At 42.1% G+C, this 24,425-nt stretch overlaps 1 protein-coding gene across 12 annotated transcripts in view; it reads left to right on the top strand.

Annotated features, from left to right (window-relative positions):
* The window catches only part of LPP (LIM domain containing preferred translocation partner in lipoma), a 332,936-nt gene that overhangs the window by 189,020 nt on the left and 119,491 nt on the right, over positions 1-24,425 (top strand). For all 12 annotated transcript variants that reach the window (XM_040074760.2, XM_058422024.1, XM_040074753.2 and 9 more), the window contains one exon: positions 14,354-15,028. In XM_040074760.2, the coding sequence (XP_039930694.1) occupies positions 14,354-15,028 (675 nt within the window). The remainder of the gene's footprint in view (positions 1-14,353; positions 15,029-24,425) is intronic.

The following is a 24,425-nucleotide window of genomic DNA, read 5'->3' as shown; positions in this document are numbered from 1 at the left end:
TTAATGAAGGTATTTCGAAGAGTTTGATTCTACCTCTGGCTCAGTTCAAGGCATCCTGCTGTCAAGAAGTCCCGCACCCATGGCCTGGGATGCCTTACCCTGGGGCTTCCCTTTTAATGTAAACTTCTGTGGCTAATTCCATTAATTTACTCTTTTCAATGTGAAAGTCAGCAGCAGCAGCAGCATGTTCAAGGGGAGCTGTGGGTACTCCTTAACTGGACTCTGCTTCCTCCAGAAGCGACAGGCGTGAGCGGTATTTTCCTGATTTATTTCCTGCATAACCTCCACCTCCTGGTAGAATGAGCTGCTCTGAGGGACACAGACTCATGGGCACCCACCCAGCCCATGAGGTGGTGGAAGCTCTCAGAGGAAATGTCCAGCACTCAGCAAGAGGGACTCCAGACTGTACTGAGGCTTGGGAGATCATCCCTTTCCTCCTCAGGTCCGCAGCATCTCTGCTCAATAAGTAAATAATCTGCCTTCTTTTGATTGCCACCCGTTGGTTAATTAACCCATGTGCTGGGGCTGACAGCAGCACACGGAGAGGAGATGGCTGTCTCTGTTCCAGCAGCATTCACAAGCTGACTGGCAATATTTTGGCATCAAAACCATCCTGTTCATTTCAGGGACAAGAGCCTAGCTGAGGTCTGAGCATCTCTTTTTCAGCTTTTTCTTTTCCCAAAGATTTATCCAAAATAAGAATATTTTGGTCTGAAGGGTCTGCCCCTGATTTGGTTGGCCAAAGGAGAAGTTACTTGAGCTCTAAAAGCTCCAGTCAGACAAGGACCACAGGGCAGGAGGGGAAGTCCCACTGAAATTCCCCTCCCTTCCCCACGGGTTTCTGTGATTTTTGGCATGAGTGCACTGACTTAAGAGTGCCTGGAAATTTTCATTATAGGTGAGCAAAATTTCAACTCATTTGTCTACCAAATTAGAGCAAGGCAGGAGATGAACAGTAATAAAATTCCTGTTTGTTGAAACAAACCCATTCTTGCTCATTTGGAGAAAAAGAAAACCCTTTCATATTTTCATGTTTGCATGGGTTTGGATTTTGATGTTGCTTTAGCCTGGTCCCTCTCTTTCCTGAAGTCCTTGGGATTTTTTTATCTTATTCCAGTGGGAGAGGAATCATCAAGAAACCCCCTAAGATGTTCTGTTGGTAGAATTTGCTTTAACACTATAAGGATATTTTTTTTTAAGAGGGGTAGCAAGAATTGGGGTTTTTTTAACTATTTGTATTCTTCCAAAGGAAGGTTTGCTGCTTATTATCTCACAAGCTTTTATCTGGTGCTGAGTCATGGAAGTGAGAGAATGTGTAGGCGTCTTAGCATAAGAGAGAGTAATACTGTCATTTACATTAACAGACAGTTATGCTTTCCAGAAAACTTTTTTTTTTTGTGGGTTGAAAAAGTGATTAATCTGTTGTTGAAGCTGTCAAAGGAGGTTTTCTGTTTAAGAATTTTTTTTTTTTTGAGAGAAAAAATCTGTTTCTACTTATAGGAAGTAATAAGGTAGAAGTGGATATATATGTATTAAAAAAACAAAGAAAAACCAACAAAAAACACCTGAAAGAACAGACAAGAAAATCTTCCCTTTCCTAATTATATTTTTCCCTTTTCTTTTTTTGTATCTACTCATCTATCAGCCTATATATCTATTCTTCTGTCTCATGGAAATATCATGTGGACTTTGATACAAAGCTAAATATAGTAGAATTATGTCCGAGTTCAGTATTATCAATTCCAGCTGTTAAAAATATCATGGGATCAGTTTAAAATAAGTTTTTTTTTCTCTTTAAAGAAAACTTATTTCACTTTCTTTTTAGTTGTCCATCAGGCTCTTTAGTTTTTATGTTTTAGGCTTTTTCTGCACTCTTGAAAACTGCATTTTTAAAAAATGAAGTCCAAAGCCCTCAATTAAATATTTCTCTGCAGTAGTAGTAGGATAAACTAATTTCTTTTCTTTTCCTTCATCCTTTATTTTTTTAAGTTTTTTTCCTTTGTCATAATTCTTTTTTCTAATTGCTATTAGGTTTTTCTTTTATTATTAAAAAAAGGAATTAATTGCAGCTGAGACAAATCCTTTCCTCATTAGGACATATTCTCAGTGGTGAGAACTGTAGTGCTGTTGGAAGGCTAAAGAGAGTTTACGAGTTGCAACCAAATTTGTATAGACCATCGACAGCAATGGCACAATTAGCTGTGATTTTTGTTTGCTGTACCCATTCCTGAGGACAAACTGGACAAGAATTATTTAGCCTGGAAGTTGAGTGGTTTTGTCCCTAACAAAGTAGGTAGTGATGTTTTCAAGTGATCTTCTGGCACAGTAGGGGTGGGAGTATTAAAACTTGTACCTCGCCCATGGCAGGGGTTTGGAACTGGATGGATGTTCAGGTCCTGTCCAACCCTAACACTTCAATGACCGTATCATCAACGCCACATCTGCTCACTTGTCTTGGTTAGAAGTGTTCTTAGCATCTCCCTTATCCCTGCTTCAGTTCAAGTCTCTGCTCTCCTCTTACCCCATTTCTCACAGCTGCCCCTTTTCCCTCCCCAGCCGTAGTAGCTTCAACCATGATCCTTTAACCTTCCGCAGAAAATTATTTGTGCCATGTAAGAGGAGTATCGATTTTTACATCACATAGCCCATGAGGCATCAGAAATCACATTTTTTCCTGTAAATGTGGCTTATCTCTAGCTTTTAGGAAAAAATTAGCTTTGGGCCCCGTGAGATTTCCTGTTCAGGGTGAATGGGTTCTGCATTTAGATCTTTTCACTGGAAAGCCACGCACTGCAGCTGGACTTCTAAATTAAAGGGGGAAGGGAATTAACCTGGCTTAACCTAAGTTTTGACAATTCCATTGAGAGGCCAGTGACTCATTTAGAGAATTCATCGAGTCCACAAGGGTTAGAATGATACTTCTGAAAGCTTATAGAATGTCATTGCTTTGTGTTTCAACAATTGCGTCCTGCAGTGAATTTTTGTGGGTTGTTATGGAAAAAAGATTTATTGATGACTTGTGATGCCAGGATGTTTCCTCTGTGCATAATTTTTTTCTCTTAAAATACAAATACATCATAAACTGCAAAAGAGAAAGAAAGAAAGAAAGAAAAAAAAAAGGATGCATTGCAAACTAGAAACTAAAATTTAAATATGATTTAATTCCATGGTAAAGTCAGACCTAGACCTGAATTTTCCTCACCCCCCTCAAGCTCAGGTCTTGAGCTTAATTTTATTTGCGACAAACAAGAATTAAAGCCACAAAACTCCATTTTGGATCCAAAATTCGTTGCAGTTTTTGGCCATCCACTGCTGAGTTTTGGAGAGCCTTGAGCCCTTGTTAGAAACATTGTTGATGCCAAGCTCTCAGATTTAAAATTAACACTCCCCAGTCCCGAAGTTTGTTAGCATTTAGTACTCCTGCCTCTGGGCTAGAAAGTCACTGTTTCAAATTCTGGAGTTAAAAATGTCAAAATCAGTTAGACTACAAGTTGCAGTAGCCATCAGTATGCATTTATACATCCACCACAAGGGGAGAAGTGAGGAGAGATGGAGGATGTGTCTGTTTGTTTTGAGTTAGCACACTTGGGTTCAATTCCTGATGCAGAAGGGTTCGTGGCTGTGTGCACAGGTCAGGGTGCACAGCTGGAAGTGCTGCTGCTGGGACGGGCTGAGCTCAGTCCTTGGAGGTGCTGAGCTTTAGTCCAGTTCAGGCTGTACTTCATCTCAATTAGAAATTTCATTTGCTTTCATTCAGGCTGCCGCAGGATGAATTGCCAAGATCTCCAGCATGTTGAGTTTTGAGCAAAGCTGGACAATTAGTACCTGCAGGATGTCAGATTGGTAGGATTCATTACTCTTTGCATAGAAACCTCTGCTGTGTTCCCCGTGGGGAGACAAACCTGGTGAATTCAGAGGCAGTAGAAGGCCAGACCCAGATCTGCAGCAGCCAGCGTGTTTGGAGTAAATCTGCTGGAGTCAATAGACACACTTGAGCTGGCACCACTGTCACCGAGATCAGAATCTGGCTTGATATAAAGTGCTTTAAAAAAATGTAATTCAGACACTGAGGGGTATGGAAGAAAATTTTAGTTCTAAGTTGTGACTGTGATAACCCAGTCAGCAAGCCATGGAACAAATGTATTAGGATGTTATTTTGGCCCAAGAGCAGTGTAAATTAGAAAAATTACAAATCATAACTTAATTGGGCTCATTAGGTGATTAGCGATGAAGTTTGGGAGCTTTTTTTTTTTTCTTCCTAAAACTCACTGAGCGGAAAGGAGTGTGGCAAAGGAGAAAGCCGGTTATGAAACTAGAATATAGTACTTAGCTGTATCAAAAAAGGTTGACATTTTTGGACAAACTATATAACCTAGTCAGCAGTATCAGTCATTGAAAACAACAGCTCTTGCATTCTGGTTAAGAATGAAGAGAAGGTGGGGGTTTTTTTGTTGTTGTTTTGGTGGGGGTTTTTTGTTTTTTTTTTTTTGGTGGATTTTTTATATTAAAGCTTACAATGGCTATTTGTGGTCTCGTTTCCTCAAGGCATATTTAGAAAAACTGGATTAATTTATAATGCCATTTGCAACAGAAGGAACCCTGGTGAGACAGTGGATTCGTCATTCTTTTACACAGGGTTTTTTCAGTGATACTGTAATGATTCTAAATTTTTATCAGTGGGTTTTTTGAGTAAACACTTTATTTTCCATACATTTAATGTAATTATATAGTCTATGAAAAGAGGAAAATAATGCAGAAACAGTGATTATTCTGAGCTAATACTTGAATTTAAAAATAACTTTCTATATTGTTTCATATCCAATTATTTCTGTGGTACACATGGTTTTTTTGCTTGTGCTATAAATTAATGCTCTCTCTTTCACTTTTTCTGTCTGGTTATAGTACTGCCCTGGTGTTTTGACTAGACGTGTTGCAGGGGGTTTCTGTGTATCTTGGTGTATGTATTTATATACCTGGAGACTAATTTTAAAAGCTACAGCGGGCAAAGGAAAACCTTTCCAATCAGATTTCTCAACATCGTGCTTGGAGTCTGTGATACTGTGGAAAGATTAAGGTATTTCAGGCAGTGGTGATAACCCAGGCAGACGGATAAATGAGGGAACGTTCCACTCCACTTCCCAGAAGGAGCCATCTGGGAAAACTGTTAAATTTGACCTGTTGTTGGAGCTCATCAGCCTTTTGGAAAGGTGTACACTGAACCTAATAGGAAAATAACCTCTCTGTCACATATGCCTGTCTTTTATGGGGTTGTTGTTTTTTTTTTTGTTTTGTAAGACTCTTGTTTTTTCGGTGTTGCTGTATAGTTTTTTCCTGCTGCTAACCACTCAACTTATTAACTTGAACCATTTTGCAGCCCACTAAAAATACTGGCAGATGACAGTGGGTTCTGGACCTCAAGTGAACCATAAGAAAGCAGATGTTGTATGAACACAGAATTGTTCACTGATGCTTCTGCTCTTCTGTGCTGCTATTTGCACAGGCTTTAAAATGTGGGGAAAACAAGAATGAAAACACATGGTTTTCACAGGAAATAGAGACAATACTAACATTCGAAAATGTTTATGCCCTCTGGTAGGATAATCTGGTTTTAAATCTGGTTTAATAGAGTTTTGGAATTTGAAAAGATAAATAGGTTATAAATGCAACACAGCAAATAAATGGAATCGTAAACAAATAAAAAGTAACACAAAGTAAACCGAGTAGTGTCTGGGTCCATATGTATTTCCTATTATTTTATGTGTGCATCGGCACACTTCTTTAGTGTTCTCTAGAACTAATAAAGGAAAAAAGCGTATATACTCTATAAACACTCTAAAACTCCTTTGCAATTTAGTAGGAAATGAGAAGTTTTTATAGTGGCTTTGGACTGTTCTTTGTATCTGTTGTTCAATACACAATAGAAAATGATAACTTTTCCATATAAATTGTAGAAGACTTCTCCAGAAGACTTTGTGTATGTGTAATTTTGTCCCGTCACTCACAGGTGCAGACCTCTTTCCTCACTCATGCATCTTCCATTATACCTTCTTAATCCACTTTCTGTAATCATGATGCACATTCATGGATGCTGATATAACCCTCAAATCTGCCCATATTTGTCATGCACAGGAACTTCTTTTCCATTACAAATAGCAAGTTAAAAAAGGAAGGAAAAAAAGCCTGTGGGTGCTGTAATTATGATACTTTAAGTTTTACTAGCTTAGTAATAGCAAAAGTCATAAAAATACTTCGCTTACCCAAAGTTCTTATTTTTAGGGGGTGGGGGCTTCCCAATTTTCAGGCTTAGCAATATTTGCCTAAATTAAGCAAGGGAATTTGCTCAACCCATTAGAAGTGCCCAGTCTGGTGAATGGAAATGCTTTGGACATTCCTGCATTGCTAAGACTTAGAGGAGGTGTTCCTTAAGGAGTTCTGTTTCAATGCTCCATGCATGTGGTGACTTGTCTTCACATGGTGCAGTGCTGGTTTTTTGTGGTCTTTGCTTCTGTGATTGTCTTTGGTAGTTCTGCCTTTTGGTGTGGCCGAAGGGCTGTGGTGGCTTTTTACAGCTCTTTATGTAACTTACTGCTGAGAACATGTGCCACTGATTAAATCTGTGCAGGGGGCTGCCATTGCATAGTACTCAGGTCCAGATGGGTGCAAATAATGTCATTTTAGTGATGAGAGTAGGAAATTAGAGAAATATCCCAAGATGAATTCAGAAAATATTTAACTTCTCTTGACTGGCATCTTCTGTAAATTTTTGACAGTTATATCTCATGCTGATATCTGATATTGTTGTAGGTAAAGTTGCTACTGCATTTAAAGTGCTCAAGTGGAATTGCTTAAATAGAAGTGTTTAAATGATAACTAAAACTTTCAATGAATTAAGCTAGAATTATGGACTTTGTCCACCAGCATTAAAAGTACTTAGGTCAATTGTTTGTACATCTTTTAATACTGGTCTCTCACAAAGTCCTTCTCATGAATACCAGATGATCAGTCATCAGAAAAGGAAAAGCAAATAAAAAAGCTCAGAGTAGTCATCGTAGTGATAGTATTAGGTAAACAAAAAAGTAAATATGGAACTGAGAAGGAAATTCTTCCCTGGAATAACACTGTTGTGTTTTGGAGACCAAATTTTTCAGATGTGTTCAGACTCTTTGGAATTAATGGAGTGTTGCAAAGTGGAAACCCAGACTGCCTAAAGCACTTGATGCCCGCACTGAAAGCTGAACCAAGGTGTGTGTAACTGCACGCATCAGTTGTGGAAGGCTGTTTCTCATGATAAAATATTGGAGGTCAACTCTTAGCACCTTTTCTTCTGTGCATCATCTCCCATGGTTTCAGGCTGGGCCACCACAAGGAGTACAAGAGCGGTTATGGACAGAAACATTAACAACTATGTTGACTCCTTTTCCACCTGTGGTAGCAGCTGAAAAACAGATCAAAGCTCAGAAGCAGTTGTGTTCCTGTAACACTTTATGGCATTCACAAGGTATTCTCTTCATTTGAGAACCAGAGATGAACACTTCATTGGATTTCTCCTCTTCTTCTTTTGGTGTAATGCCTGGGAGCAGTCTGTTTGAGTACCTTGATAGCTTCTGGTGATCAAGCCAGCAAATTGAATCCCACATCTGTGAAGTCTGAGTGTGGCTACTGATCCATGCACAGCCCATACATCCGTGACACTTGCTTGTCGGCTGTAAACTAGAAATGAGAGAATGATGAAAGTGTAAAGAAGAACTTCATCTGATTATAAGTGTGTTTTGGCTGAGGGGTTTAAGGTTTGGACCAGACTTCAAAACTTTGGATTGGATTCTAAGGACATTTTGACACTTAAAAAAAAAAAAAAAATCTGTGTTAGCAACTGAACTGTGTGCACAGCATGGCAGCAGTGCAGAGTTTAAAGATGTGTCCTCAGTGTGCTTGGACTGTCTGGACCTTATAAAAAAGGCCAGGGAATGCAGTATATTGAAAATGCATCAGGTATGCTAAATGGGAGCAGTCCATCCACTCAAGATCTCTGGACATGAAGCGGCCCAGCTGGAGCTCTACCAGGACTCCAGGCATTTGCAAGTCCCAAATGAGAGGCCAGATTTCTTATTTTCACCCAGATGTTATTTCAGACAGAAATAACAGGTTCAGAGGAACTTGGCCATACATTATCACTGGCAAAGCAGCTTGTTCAAATACAGAATTTGAAGTCAGCAGGAGGTAGAGGTGTTTGCACATCAGGAAACCCCCTAAAACGCCCGTTCACATTTTCAGGTACCCAAAGGCCCAGGTTTCAAAGCAGAGTATTTTATTTTTCTCTGAGGTTATCTCTCCCATATTGAGGGGGAGTTGAGGTTTGCTACCTCAGGCAGAAGTGAGGCTCAGCCCAGATGCTACTCCTGGAAAAGCAGCCGCTTAATTTTCAGTAGGAGCCACTGTTCATCCCAGTGGTGGATGAGGAGGTAGGGGAGGGTGTCCCATTCATGTCAGCTCCCTTCATACCCTAGAAATAAACTTGCAACACAACCTCTTGATCATGCCTTGGCTACAGGGTGCTGCACGATCCTGGCAGACTGTCTGAGCTGCTGGCACTCAGAAATCCCTTTGGTGTGCTGCTGTAGCTGTGCTTGAGTGGCAGGGCACTTAATGCAGGGAAAAGGGATCTCTGCGTCTTACAGTCGCATCAAAATTACCTGCTTATTGTGGAATTTGTCTCCACTAACTTGTGCTGTCTAAATATTCAGTGACTTGTCTTGCCTGTTTTTACGCTTCTTTTACTGTCAGCAGAGTGAAGTAGATTCCCCCAGTGGATGATTCATCTCCCCTGCTTTAGGCTTCAATATTAGAATGGGATAAATGACCCTGTGGAGATAACATTTCAGAGAGAAAGCTTTAAGCATCTCCAGCTAGCCAAGGTGAATGCCCATCATTGGTGTTAGGAAAAACCAAGTTAATTTTTCACTGTTTGCTGCCCATCCCACCCAGGCCTGCAACATTCACCACCATTGAATGCTGCTTAAAGGATTTCTTGTGGCCTGAGCTGGCCCTGTGCTTCAGCCCAGCTTGTGTCAGTGGACCATGCAGGAGAGGGGCCGAGTTAGAAGGAGGGATGCTGCAGTGACCCGTTGAACTGGCAGCCCCCTGAGAGCACCGCATCCTGGGTTCAGCCCACCGGTAGTTGCCAGGTTTCTGCCTTTCGAGGAAGAAGAATTGTTTCATTCCTATCCTGGAGTAATTAGTGGCTGAAATGCCCAAAAAAGACAGCCCCAGCTAGAGCTGTGGTTCTCAACCTCTGCTCTGCAAACCCTGGGGGCCCATGGATCTCTCCTAAGGTAACTAAGAAGAATTCAATGAAAGGTAACTGAAAAACCTGTGTTTATTGTCAATAGATTAACTTTCTCCATAAAGGAGCTTGTCTCTTCTGAAAAACATTTGGGGGCTGCCGAGCATAAAGGTTGAAAATCACTGAGCTGGAGTAATGTATCTTTATACATGATAATTTGACAGCTAAAGGGCTAAAGCTATTCAACTGTACCTTTATGAAAAAATGTCTGGAGAATTGAATAGAATGTGGTAAACTTTGCATTGGCATTTTTGATTCAGTCTCTGAAACTTGAGTAACTGAAGGGATTCTATAAAAATAATTCTACAAACGTGCAAAGTAAAAGAATGAAGTCCAGTCCTTTTCATATTGATTCCAGCTGATCATATAGAATCATTCTCATGCTGTAGACTGTGATTATTCTATACTCTTTTTTAAGAGTTAACTCTGACAAGTGGTAAAGAATTATAGATTAATTTCTGTAGAACAACAGGTTTCATCTCTAGTACCTATGTAATGACTTTTTAGGTGTAGATGTACATTGAATTTAATTTAAGATCTATGTAAATAATTTCTGCGGGGTAAAGAATCAAAGATACTCAGGATTTTGGGTTTTCCTGCCAGGATAGTTTTGAATCCAGACACTCAGCTCTGACAGTCATATCCCTTAGACAGTGTGGCTTTATCACAATGCCATAGACTTTTCCTATTGTGATTGGTCCAAGAAACTCCTGAAAATGTTTATAAACCTCTACTGCATTTAAGAAGACAAGGCAGGATTTGCCAAGCAAAATGATTCCCCTCATGGTTATACATAGTAGACTTTTTTAGAAGTGTTTCCTCCCACATTTGATTGAGTTTTTACTTGATTTTGTCCGTATTAGTTCACCTTTAGTTGAACTGTTGGATAATTCATTTGTAGAAGAGGGAGTACATTTAGGTACTTCCATCTGTGTTTAAACAAGGCTCTTGTGCTTTCCCATTAAAAAAAAAAAAAAAAAAAAAAAGGTTTTGTATTATAATGCTTGTGGTAGATGAGGTTCTGAATTTAACTCCTTCCTACTCTAGTTTCTCTTAACGACTCTATGTTATCAACACCTGGGGTTTCTAATTTACTCTCTTTGCAAATATGAATTTGCAAGAAGGGGTTGATGGTAAGTAGCGTGGTTTTAATTTGCACTTGCGAAGTGTGTCAGACAGTTTCATCAGGGCATGGCGAGCAGAGGAAAGCCTGTCTTCCTCTGAAAACAGCCCTCAGAGGATGTCAGAGAGTGCATTTGGCTGCGATAATCACTTGCAAATGCAGTATGGTTTTGAAATGAGCTGTCCAGGAGCTGCTGGAGAAAGGGATTCCTGTGCTCCTATGAATTCACTCTTTGTCTTTCTCCTTTTTCCTTCTCCTGTTTCTACTTGTTTTCATGTTTCTGAGCTGTCACTTTGATGTGCTTTTGGATGAGTCTACCTTGTTGTGTTGGTGGAAGTTCTATGGATTCACTTGGATGAAAAACTTGTGATAGTCATCTGTTTTGCTAGACTGTACCCAGTGATATAGTTAGCCCCTTCCAGCCTTCTGTTCATTACTCCATCTACCTGGCATCTTTAGAGCCTCATCCATCACTCCTATCCTCCTAGTGCCTTCCAGACAGCTGTTGAAATCTCTCTTCTAGTGGTATCTGAGTACCCTTTTCTCATCCTTCCACGCATTCCTGTCCTCAGAGCCGGAATCTTGTCCATAGTTACTGTTCATTTATAAAGTTTTTTCTTAATCCATTGGTAATCTTAAGGTTTAAGCCTGGGGTGATATTTGAGTACATGGCTGGACTCCGGCTACCCTTCTCCGTCTCAGGCAAAAGGGCAGAGGATTTATGGTGATACCTCACCTGTGCCCTTGCACAAGAGCTACAACCAACTTGTGTCTCCATAAATCACCAATGCTCCAGTAGTGTTAAATTCCCTGTAGCTTGTCCCATTTCTCTACTACACCTCATCAGCTAGCCTTACACCTCCCCCCACTAAACCCCAGCTTTCATCACACACTTGCCCAGTGCCCTCAGAGGAATTCAGAATGAGTCACGAAGGGCGCCTCTGGGGACTCCTACTGATGCAAACTTCCTCCTCCTCAAGGCAGCCTGTGGTTTGATGCCACAGTGCAGCCGGTACTTGTTAGCTCAGGCCTTCGCTGTGGAGTTGATAGCCAAGTTTGGGCCCTGCTCCCCTAAACTGCCACCCTCCTTCACTGGATTTTGCTGCAGTTCATCTTCTCTGTCGTGTCACACACAGGAACTGCCTGGTGCCAGTCCACAGATTTTGAGGGTTTGAGGTTTTTTTGGAAGAAGGGTTTGTCATTCATTCGTAAGGTGTATTCCAGTCCAGGCAGGAGACTGGCATCAGCCCATTAAGTGAAGTGTTAATGTGGATGATTATGTGTAAGATTAAAGTCCCCCAGTTCTTGAGATAGGATCAAAAGAACTTTAGTAGTGTCTGTCTTGACCTGCTTCCAGAGTCAGCATTCAGAAATATAGAATGTGGTGAACAGGGCTGACTTCCATTGTTTTGGTTTGGTCTTTCCCCCTCCCCCAGACAGGCCATTGTCTTTGTAACATTATCCACCTTCTACCTCTTCACATGGGAAAAAAAAAAAAAAAAAAAAAGCTTTTCTGGTGGTAATTACATAGTGCTGCATTGTGGACCTTTCATCCCATTACAGTAAGTGGACAAGCTACTGTAATTTGCTAGAATGAAATAGGTGAGGAAATGGGAAAGTTTTTGACACTCCCAGGCATAAATGCCAACCTGACATAGGAGAACAATTCTGGCAGAAAACAAGTTTTCTTGCTAGCAATGAGTGCTGATGCAGTTGTGTTCTGATGCAGGGATGGAGGAATGCGGCTTCTCTTCAGGTGTTTCAGAAGTAGAAGAATCGGGCAGTATTAATGGAGGGCTACAGACCCTTAACCTCTCTCTGCCTTTGCAGTTCAACTGAGACATGCTTCAGCTCTTCCTTGCTCTTAGTTTCAAAATCTCTTCAGTCTGTCTATGTGCTGCCTTGTCATGGATCTGTTAGCAAGGTCAGGGTGCGAATACATTGAGATGTTTTTTCTCCAGCAGAAGTTTGCTGCCTTAATATTCCCCACCTCTGAATACGCACCTTCTACGTCTCTCAGAACAGACTGATGCTGTTATTTGCCTGGGTTTTTTTGATGATTTATAGTGTTTCCTCGTGGGAGGTTTACCCTGAAGGTGTGATTGCAGGAGTAAGATCTTTACCAGTGCATCAGCAAAAAAGTATTTGCACATCACCAGGGAAGAGCTACCAGTTGGGTGGTAGAGCTTCCTTATACCTTGGGTAAACTTGCTTGTAGGCTGTTGCAGTAGAAGCTGAGTGGTTTGCACTTACCTTCTTTTTCATTGTATAAGGTGGTTTCCAAATGGTGGTGGACACAACCACCCTGTAGAGAGGATGAGTTTGGAACCCTTGGAGGCTCAGGGTGGCTGAAGTTCCCCCAGCCCCCTCTGGGTGGTTTGGCAGCAATTAATTGCCGCCATCTGCTGACCAGGCACAGGATTTCTCTGGCCCCAGTACAGCTTGTGCATGTGCTGGAGAGTCCTCACCATGCCCTCCCCAGCAAGAGGGTGCTGGAGCAGTAGGTGGAGGTCAGGGTGCATGCATAAAGCAGGCACACCTGGGGACAAATACAAGGTTGGTCATTTAAAGGTGGCACATAAGCCTTAGAGTGTGCAAAAGCATGGGTGAAGGCTGAGCTGGTCTGCCTTTGGGCTGCTGTGGACTCGTAGATTATCAAGCAGATCATGGATAGGATCAAGCCTGGTACGGGAAGTTTGGATGAGATATAACTTCACAGAACTATGGTGTTAAGTGCAGTTGAACTGTGTGTCTTCACTTTAATGCATTTCTCTGCAGAAAGCATAAAATTCAGGTACTCTTTTAGAATAAAGGAAAATAGAGAAGCAAGAAATTTTACCTAATCCTAAACTCTGGAAATTTAAGTTTGGTCTTCTTTGACTTAGCGAAAAGACATAAAGAGTGTTTGTCAGTGTTCTTCAGAAACTATTTCACATTGTTAGCTCTTTAACAAAGATGTCTTTCAGTCTGGTGGACATTAAATGCAAGGTAAGCCAGACAAGCAAGTACATTAGACTGAAGGATGTGTGATGCCTGTTAGATAGCGTCACTGCACCAAAGCTTTATTCCATGGCCAAATTGCATGAAGCAGCAGCATTTGCTGTGGTCCTCTTCCCTGGCTCCCCCACCATTGCTGTGCTTGTGGCATTGGTTCAGGGTTACATGGCTTCCATGGTAGGAGCCGGCTTCTGAAGCTCTTGGAAATCCTGACCTGCTTTCTGCCCTTTAATGGAGCATGTGTAGCATTTAACTTTTCTGGGGTCACTCCAGGTTTTTAACCAGTACAGCCAGCATAAGGACACCTCAGTGACTTACTTTGATCAGAGTTCATTTTTACAGCCTGGAACCTGCTTCCAGGCTGTCCAAATCTGCTGCCTCCTCTGCATTTAAAGGAACTCCTGTATTGGGGCAGAACCCTACAAGTGCTATAGGAACCCAAGGAATTTCATGTCCCCGTAGAGACTATAATCTCACTTTCTGTCTTTTTCATAACGGCCTCACTTTCACAGGAATGCATGGGGTTTTCCCTAATTATCCTCTAGCGAGTCTGCCTTTGTTGTTTTTTTGTTGTTGGTTTTTTTTTTTTTTGTATGTATCATTTTTTAATTTGTTTGTTTGTTTGGAGGCGGAGGAGAAGCCGCTGAGGAGAGATGAAATGCCATGCACGGCTGTTCTGCTCGGCTGCTGTGGTGCCGTCCCTGTTCTGTCAGAGCAGGGGAAGGTTGCTATTACCAGGCTATAACGCATGGCCCTAGGTTATTCTTGCTTTCCTAAGCAGTTTGAGTTTCTGCACAGATGTTTCTGTAAACCCCCATTTCCACCCTTGTTGCTCGACCCAGAGCCTGAATGGCCCCTCCTGCTGACCCTGTGTCTCTCTCCTTGCTCTCCAGGGCTCTGGCACCTCAAGCAGCTCCACTGCCGCCACCCCATCCGTGTCCACTCCTGTCACTGGCCACAAGCGGATGATCATCCCCAACCAGCCTCCCCTCACTGCCACCAAGAAGTCCACTGCCAAGGGCCCGGGGCAGCCAGCGCCCATCCCGGTCACTCCCGTCGGCACCCTGAAGCCGCAGCCGGTGCCGGCCTCCTACGCCACGGCCTCCACGCCGAGCCGCCCGGCCTTCAACGTGCAGGTGAGGACGGCGCAGCCCAGCCCGCACTACCAACCGCCCAGCCCGCAGCCCGGCCACTACAGCAGCCTGGGGCCCGGCCAGCCCTACGCCACGGCGCCGTCCCGCCAGCCCGCTGCCCCTCAGTACGGAGCGCCACAGCCCCACGGGCCCGGCTACGGCTATGCCCCTCCGCCAGGCCGGCCCACCGAGCCCACCTACGGCTACGCGCCTCCGCAGGGCCGCTACCAGGAGCCCTACTACGGGGGGTACGGCGGCAGGAATGGCTCCGAAGCGCCCTATGTGCCACAGAGCTCCTGGAAGGCCGAGCCGGCCTATCCTGCAAGTAATGCCATGGGCCAGGCTGCCCCTGGGCTCTACCAGCCACCGGGCACGAAGAAGACCTACATCACTGACCCGGTGCTGGCCCCGCAGCCGCCCGCCCTGCAGCAGAAGGTAAGAGATGCCGGTGGTCACTGGCATTCCTGAGAGAGCCACGTGGCTGAACGTGGCCTGGGAACACTCCCTGAAAGGTGGTGGGGGTTAAGGCGGTGCTATCAGAAGAGCGGGGCAGGTCCCCCTACATACGGCTTCTTAAAAGCTGGGAATAGGGCATTCTCATCTGCTTTGAAAAGAGCCTCTGCAGGGGCTTAGAAAAACCATCAGCCTCAAATGGTGAGATGGTTTCATGTGTGGAAGCATGGTGTCAGCCCGCGAGAGGGAGGGAGGCTTTGTCCCTGTGACATGTTGCCCGAGGAGCTCCCTGGCTGTGCCTCCGTAAGGCATCGCTGAACTGGAGCCTTTTCTTCTGGGCACTCCCAAAATAAAGTGAGAGGTTGGGTATGAGCTGCTTCATGTTCTTGTGGACATCCCTGGTTCAGCAAATAATCCTGCCTGTCCCCAGGCAAATGGGAGTTACGTGAGAGGCTGGTTTTGATTGTGGTTCAGCATGATTGCGGAGGTTGTCCTCTGGTGTGTCGCTGTTCAAAGATCACTTATCACTGAAACCACATGGAAATGAGTCCCCACAGGGCTCGGCTCTGGTTCTCCTCTCCGATGCTGGTACACCGGGTGGCCCCCATCCACTTCAAAAAGAGCCTGGACCTCACTAAGTGAAGTCAGTTTGAAATAGAAAGTTAAAGAGGGTCTGCCTGGTTTCTCTGCCCAAGCTTACCCTGCCTGGTTTTTGTCACTTCTGCTGGTGGACGTCTCTAATGTGGCTCTGGGAGGACAGAAGTGTTTTAGCTTTGTGGGGCCCTCGTTGTGTATGATGGGCTCAAGTTCCACAAAGGGTGAGGCAGGGAGGCAATGATGCTGTTGCTGCCCAGGCCCACCTTGGCACGTCTGAGCACATCGTGCTCTTGAGTTTGTGGGTGCTCACAGGGAAAGGGGAAAAAGCTTCTGACACATAACAGACAGCCTGTCCCTTTGTAATTTCCTTCTCTAACAGCACACAGATGGTCTTCCCTGTGTTCCAGGTTTCCTGACAGTGGGAACTTTGAAGGGCAAAGATGTTTCTTGAGGTAGTTTAGAGAGGGCAAGAAATTACAGAGGTTCATGAAATATTATCTACTAGCAGCGAAGAAGCTGCTTTTTCTTTCTTCTTCCCCTTCTTTAACAAGAATCTTTGAAGCAGGGAGAGAAGCAATAAACTCTCAGCTCTGCAGGTACTTGGTATAGAGCTTAGACTGAAAAGTAGTGAAAGACACAAAATTGGCACATAGCCTTAACTGGTGAAAATTGTTGTGGTTCCAGTGGAGTCACTGAGGAAATGCTGAGGTACAGCAGATCCATATTTAGACTTTTATAGATACAAGTAGGCTTATATATATAAAAAATTTAAAAACTGTAGTTCAGTCAGCATCTCTATGGAAACGCAAATCATCTCGAACCACAAACAGCACAAGCCTGTTAGTCTCATTTGCATTACAAAGCTGGAGGGACAATTTAATTTAGCTCAAGTTTGGGGTTTCATGTATGCCTATATATATTTATATATGTGTTGGTGTGTGTGCACGTGGCATTTACAAATACGCATGCAGAAATACTTTCATAAATATCTCTATAAAAAATAATTTCAGTTCTTCCACAGAACAGACTATCATCTGCTTGATGATAAATTCCTCCAGAAACTTTGTCTTCCAGCCTGCTAAATAGCTGTTTTCTTGCCTACTTCTCTTTTGAGCTTACAGATCTTCTGTAACATATTGGTGACAGGCTTTGCCTTTAAAGCAGTGTTGTCCAGCCTTACCATGTGCTGTTCTCTTCTTCTGCAGAGTAACTCATTCATAAAATTGAGTTTGGGAATTATTTAAAAGGGAAAAAGAAGGCTGTGCTAGAGCCAGATATCTGTTAGGTAGAATTGTCACTGTAATTTGACTTTGCTATCATATGAATTTTAACTTATTTTCCTACGCGCACACACACACACATGAGTCTGCATTTGGTTGTGTTCTGCCTTTTCAAGGTTGATTTGAGACCTTGAGGTAAGAAGCATTAATACATACCACATAAAATGTAAGATGACCTTTAGGAGTTTTTCTTCTTGAAAGGGAATGATTTTAAAATATCAAACAATTTCTAAATGTATTCAGAAAAGTGCACGCCTAATCTTGAACACAGTTTGTGTGCAAAATATTAAGAATGTTGTAGCAAATCCATCTGAGATTAAGAGTTTATGGTCCTTAATTCTAACACATACCATGATCCACCACTGTGAGAGGCAAAATTTTTCATTAAATTGGTTTCATGTTTTCAAAGGGTAAAAAAAAATAGGTTTATATTTGGCATTCTGGCTAGGAAGAGGTTCATGACACTGTGGATCTGTGTTTTTAGTTGTGTACTAATCGTGTTGAAGTCGCTGCTGATCCAAAATAAATCTGGATTGGTATGGGAACAGCAAATAATCTGTACTGGTTCTTAAAGCCTGCCGAAAACAATGAGTTTTACTCACATGCAATTCCACATTGCATTCTGTCCTACGGCCACTTATGGAGTGAGAGTCATGCATGCAAAGCCTCTGGGCATTTTAGTCTTTTGCAGCACTGTCTATCATTAGTGCCCAAGTCCTAGTTAGGAAATGATCTGGTGGAGTGCATGTCCTCATTTAAACCTTCATGTGCTTCAACATCCAAAAAACCTCAGGAGCTTTCTCTTCTGGTGGTGGGAACTTCTGTAGGAGCAGCAGCAGAGTTCTCATGAGACCATTTGTCTCCTCTCATGCTCTTGCTGTGCCTGCTCAGACCAAGTCAAAATCTGAAGCCTCTCTCTTAACTTCCCCTCTCCCAGAGCGCAGAGGGCACAAGGCCAGGGTGGCTCATTAGGGACTCCCATTTCTGGCACCAAGGTGTCCATAGTAGACATATGACAAATCCAGTTTCTGACGTGGAGTATTCCCAGAACTTTGCCCTGTGGCCAAAGCAGGACTGGTAAATTCCTACCGCTGACCAACTCATCTATCACCAAATGTTTCTGTGCTGAACTGGTTAAGACACCGAAAACCCTTGTTGAGTTCTCATATCTCCAAATAGGTCTAGCTCCTTTCACTGGTTTGGTCATGTTAGAGCATTTTTGAGACACTGTCCTATCTCTCAAGTGATTTGTGGACCTTTTAGGGACTTCATATATCTCCTGGTCTATTTGAGGGCTGTCTCTGGGAGTTCTGTTCTTCCTAGATCTCAGGTCCCAGCTATTCTCCTAATTCTACTCACAGGCTTTGGGAAGCACATTCCTTCCTAAAGGGACCTTCACGTTTTCAACATCTAGACTAAGTACCACTGAAGCCATTTGAGACGGCTTTGTGGCTCTGGTCCAAAATGGTGTAAATCTTAAAAAAACCAATGATCTCTTGAGAGCAATTTACCAATTTGGTGAGGACAAAAGTGTCTTGTAACTCTGATTCAGTACAGCATCCAAATCCACATTCCTTTGCTGCAGATTTGCTGGAAGGAGATATGTCCCTTTGGTAGCCGTGTCCGTTCTCCCAGTTGTGGCACAAGTGCCTGAGTTCCTTAACCTGGTCAGCCACGGGTTCCAGAATCCCCATTTGCACCTATAGAGGCATCAGTGTATATGGAGCATGGCCTCCTCTTCAGACAGCCCTTCAGTTTTGCACACCTTTCCAGGTGAACACCATGAAAAGTGGGGAGAGAGCTGTAAACCAGGAGGATTTAATGAGGCAGCTCATGCTTGTGGCATGGTTTAGGTGGCGGTGGCCACTCGTGACTAGCGGACCTCAGCCACTGCATGGTTTCCGCACTGCTGGAGGTGATTTCTTTGCTGCCTGCTGCACCCAGCCCTGACATGCAGCTTGCAGTGCCCAAAAGGGACTGTGACGGCTCGCTGTTTTCTCATTTTACACAGCTTTTGTCAGTTTTTCCACTGATTTAATACCTGTGATGGAGACATTTGCTTGGAAGTTTCATCTTTGCCTCCGAAACATATGCTCACCAGTGCCCTTTGCTATGACTGATGCACTTCTTTGTACCGGTTTAATAATTTTTACAGTCTGCCATCACTCACATAAAGGAGATACCTCCGGCACTTGTGTTTGAACTGAGATTAATTCTCTTGCTGTTTGCTGTTAATTTAGCAACTAGAAATTTTTCCTTCTCTGCAGATGAATAAAAGCAGTCTGCCAGATTCCCTCCTGCTGTCACAGGGATATATTCCTTCCTAGTGTTGCTTTTGACTTGTGGAGAAAGGCAGGCAGCTTGCTTTGCATTGCTTGCCTCCCCCGAAGTGTCTTCTCACCCAAAAATTTTATATCTTCACCCAAGTGTCTTCACAAAAGTCACATATCAAAAATTTTCAATGGATGGAACTTGGAGACAGTATAAAATGATTATTGAAGTTGATTTTCTGTCAGTGTGGGACAGTGGTTTTAATATGCTCAAATAAAGCAAAACAACGTAAAATTTAAGAGGGTTATTTAAAATATTCTACTTTGGCATTTAATAAATTTAAAAAAATGGAAAGCTAATGTGAAATGAAATAGAAGGTGAAATTCTGAAATTCAGAGTTGAATCTGCGAGTTCAGTGTGACATTTCAAAATTTCCAGATGAATATGCAGTTCCTTTCTACCCTGAGAATAGCAACAAATGTCAAAATGTTGACATTCTTCACAAAACAGTAATTCAGAGTTCTAACCAGCACTAGCTGTATATCAGCTGCTGACTCTGTCATTGCTTCTGGGTGGATTAAATTAAATACTGTTGCTTCTATTAAAAGGAGGAGGAGGGGAAAGAAGGCAGTTGTGTCTAACAATAAGATGAGAAGCTCAGGACTTGTGATACTGGGGCAATGAGAATGGTGTTTTCCTCTTCAAGTTATAATAAATCTCTGCATGAAAATCTTTGGGTTTTTTCAGGTGAATAGGTGCTGGCAAGGGATGTGAAGAGGTGTTTTCAGAATGGTGTCCTTATCCTGACTGCAGGAATCTGACACAGTCTGGTTTATACCCTAGACTTTTGAAAGAGCCCAGTTCTTGGCATGAAATGTGTTTAACATGTTCATTTAAGAACTTTACTCTTTGTTCTTTGTATTATATTTTTATTATTTAAGCACTCCATATAGTAGCAGGAACCAGCTGATGACAGAGCAATTAATAATTTTTTTCTCTTAGGAATCATGTATTTGAATTGTTTTCCTGAAATAGTGAAACAAAGAGTTGCCAAACAATTACCTTGAAGTTAAAGATAACAGGGAGCTTGCAGTTACAGGAGTAAGTCAGGTCAGCATATACTGAAAAACCAACTTAAATTTACAGCTTCAGGATGCAGCTTTTGCAGCTTTAGCCTTTAGTCAGCCACAATGGGTTAGAAATACAAGAGGAATAATTGAGAAAGAGGCTTTTGGCATAATACCTGGATGTTCTTTCTTGCTCCTTCTTAAAATAAGCTGAGGACAATGCCTCCACACAAGATAAGGCATGGGGCAACCTTGAAGTTAATCAAGGGCTCTGTTTCTGTGCTGGTTAACTCTTGATAACCAAGTGCCTACCTTGAGAGATCCTGCTGCACTGTGTTACAGGCTAACGTAAGAATTTTGGGTCTGAGGTCTTAAGATGCAGTGGGTGTGTATACGTACATAGCATCAGATGGGGAGGCTGGCTGGTTTCCTGGAAGTGGGGCTTGCCTGAGCTCAGGTCTCTGAGGGGCAGCCTGGTCTGCAGCATGATGAGACCAGGATGGGTGGCCTTGCTACAAGGTTTACGGCTTTCAGTACAGAAAACAGCACCCATAAAAGTGAGTGCCACTTAATTTGCAGGCAGACTCTGGCTACTGTGTGTGATGGTGCTGCTTATTACTGGGGGAGCTGATTCCTTCCATTTTAAAACACACTCAAGTCCAACCCCATCGTAATTCTTTCAAAGCTAGGGCGTGTGAGGAAGCTGTTCTTCTGTTAGATAACCTCTGTGTCAGTGCCAAGTTTATTGCAATGAAGCCAGAACCTGAATGGGTAGAGAAACTTGTCGAGGGTTAGGCACCAATTGATGAGGTGAGTTGGGCAGAACAAGGAGACGTGGAGCATCCTGGTGTCGTTTGGTGGCTCTTCTGTTTGAGGTGAGAAGGTCTCTGGCTTCCCTGTTTATGTGAAACTCTTTGGGAGATGCCAGTGTTAAGACATGTGACTATGATCACAACACAGTGACAACATAGATGATGCTTTGGGTGATGTCCTATTTTGGCCATGTCATTTGGAGTGGATCTTCCTATATTTGGGTGGTTTTTCCCCACTGACCTCTGTGAAGCATATTTGCAGTCTTAATCCAGTTTTTAATGGCATGCATACAGATAAAATAGTAATGGTTTATTACTGAAGCAGCACTTTGTGTAGGGGGCTGTGCACAGTTTAAAAGATGAATCATTTTTCCATGGATAGGGATGGTTGTGCATAGATAGGCCCTTGAGCCTAGTACTTGAATAAGCAGGCAAGTTAGAAAACTATCGTGGTTCACAGTGAGCAGTGCCAGCCATGTAGGATCCCACCAAAAATAGATACTCAGTTGTAAAGATTACAGAGTAGTCTATAATGTCTGCTGATACAATATTTGTTTCATCCAAGAATAATGGTATGAAGCAATTGCTAATATATAGTTACATTTACTGATCGTGAATGTTCTGGTGTTAAACTAACTTTGGCCTCCACATAATGGGCTTCCTGTTAAGATTTACCTCTGAATAACTATAAAGAAACATAATATAGTAAATTTAATAGCAACCTTTAGGGGGAAGAAAAGTTTAAAAAAAAAAGAAGAGGTTTCCTATCACAGGCTGGAAGAACTCCTGCAAGGCAAACAGAATCTGCAATTACGCTGACAGTTTTGTTCTTAAATGAAAATAATAGTGAATTATAAAGCTGTAAAATTGTTTTCACAACAACATTTTGTTTTTATAACTCATAGTATTTCACTTAGTAGCTGCCTGGCTCCACAGCAAGTTACATAACATGATATTATGAGTATGATGCCTCAACTTTTTGTCTAGAGAATTAATTTAAGGGTTCTAAACTTTCCAGTCACATTTTCTTCTTTGTTCCGGGCGCAGTGTATTCTCTCTACTGAAAAAGTATCAAATGAACTACGTCTTGATTGTAGCAGAGTAATATTCATGTGCCTCTTTATCCACACTAATAGGGCAGTGACTTAGTTTCGCATGGCTCCTCAAAATAGTCCAGATTGAAATGGGCCATCTAAAGTCAGCTACACAAAACAAATTAGAAGAGTGGAGCTGCTGTGTGTTAGCTGATCAATGTAGCATTATCCATAGTGTGGCTTAGCACCAGCACAGACAAATGAATTATTCTTACTGTCAGTATCCCTCGTCCTTGCAATTAAATATTTTTCTAAACAAACAAACAAAATTTCCTCAAATGAGTCTGCTGTAACTTAACCTGACTTATTATGGTTAGTTTAGTAATCAGTAAAATGGAACCACACCTGAGCTAAAATATACAGCAGATTAGCTATCATCGTTTTCAAGCTATTATTGCCTAGTTAGATTCTACTTAACCGACACCTGAAGAATCTTTTTTTCAAGCGCTTCCACCAGCTTTGTGAGAGCTGGCTGTTCATTAAATAAAATCTTTCTTTTCTGTTGTTGAGGCGATAGAGCCTAAAGTGAAAATTCATGCCTTTTCCCTGGAGAAAAATGGCCTAAGTGGACAGGGAAGGTCGTGCTCTGTATATGCTACTGGTGGATTCCTTCTAGGCTGTCACCAGGAAGTCTGGTGGGTTTTATATTGCAGTCCAAGTCGCCCAACAGAAGAAATCGCCATGAAGAAGTGCCCTGCAACATTTGTGTTCTTGTAAACCTCTGTTTCATGTGTATCTTGCAGACTCAAAGATTCCGGTGACAGTTGTGTTTTCCTGACCTGATGATCAGCATCAGAAGAGTGCCCTGCATCTTCTTCTTCAGCTTGTGTTAGAAGGCTGCTTTTCTGTTCCTTGCTGCATCAAAATCCTTTCCCCCTCCTATTATGCAATACTTACTTGTGATCTCTCTTTCACAGGCTGCATCCCAAAAACATGCTTTAGAAGCACATAAATTCTTGCACGACCTTATTCGAATACTTCAGTTAAAACTTTCCCCTGAACCCATTTTCTCAACTGCATTTCCCGTCATCTAGATTTTTCACAACTTTTACGTGTTTCTACATCACTTTCCCTCAGGGTTTTTGTCCTCAAAGGCTTAGGCTTAAAATTAGGCCTTTTGCTGCTGTAGAATTTCCAGATCACTGAGCAAGTGGTAGATGAGTCTTTCTAGTAGATTTTTCAGTGCAGAGAAATAGTGCAGTTGTACTGCAGGCAAATACGGCCTTATAGGTACTGGACAGTGTTGGGACTGCATGTGCTTGTGTTTGTTTCTTTGTGAGGTTGCTCACCAATAAATACATCCAAATAGTTTTCAAATCTGAGTTCAGCTTCCCACCCACCTTTCTGTACCATTTCACCATCAGGTCACCTTCTACTGATTAAATACAGAACACAAATTAAAATCATATGTGTAATTAAAAGAAGTTCAGTATAAATTTAAACAGCATGAAGATAAGAGAGGTAGAAGGATAAGTTCAGAAGCTCAGTTCTGTGTGACCTGCTTTTGAATAAACAACATTATATTCCACAGTCAATTATCCAAAAAGTACAATGTGTTCTGTTGCCAAAAAAAGGTTGTCAGATAGAAGTTGTTAGTCAAAAGGACACATGCACTGGAGTGAACATTAGTCTATTGTACTCAGTACAATATTGTACAAACAGAGCTGGCTTGTTACTGGCTTTTTTATTTTTTTTTTTTTTTTAATTTTTGACCATAGATGTGATTATGCAGCTTTTTAATATTATTTCATGAACATCTAATTGCAGGCTTCAGCAAGAGGTGCAGACCTTGCTAGGGAAATCAAATAAGGTATGCTCTGTGCAGCCCAATAATAAGGCTTCCAATACAAAAGTGGAAAAACAAGTCATTAGTTACAACCATCGAACGGAAGAGGTCTAATGGGAGCCACAGGATAAACATTCCATTTTATTATGTCTTCGTTATATGTTTTGCAAGAATCCGTGGTTATAAATTAAAATTGCTTTTTGCAGCAGCGGCTGTAAAAAGTTCAAAATCTGTGAATGTACCTATTATTTTTATTTATACCACAGCAGGCTGCTAGCAAAATTAACTTTTTTTCCCCCCTCCTGTTCGTTGGTTAAAAGATGGAAAAAGCATACAAATGGATATCTGCGGGCAGCACTCAAAAATTCCTCCCCCCTTTTTTTCTTATGTTTTTAAATCAAGATGGCATCAATTTAAAGTGGGAGACAAAAGAGGGGAGGAAACCCAAACATCTCAGATAAAATTAACTTCT

This window comes from Hirundo rustica, chromosome 10 (assembly GCF_015227805.2).
Source record: "Hirundo rustica isolate bHirRus1 chromosome 10, bHirRus1.pri.v3, whole genome shotgun sequence".
In the NCBI taxonomy this organism is placed as follows: domain Eukaryota; kingdom Metazoa; phylum Chordata; class Aves; order Passeriformes; family Hirundinidae; genus Hirundo; species Hirundo rustica.
Note: the sequence above shows the minus strand (reverse complement) of the source record. Positions and strands in the feature narration are given on the sequence as shown.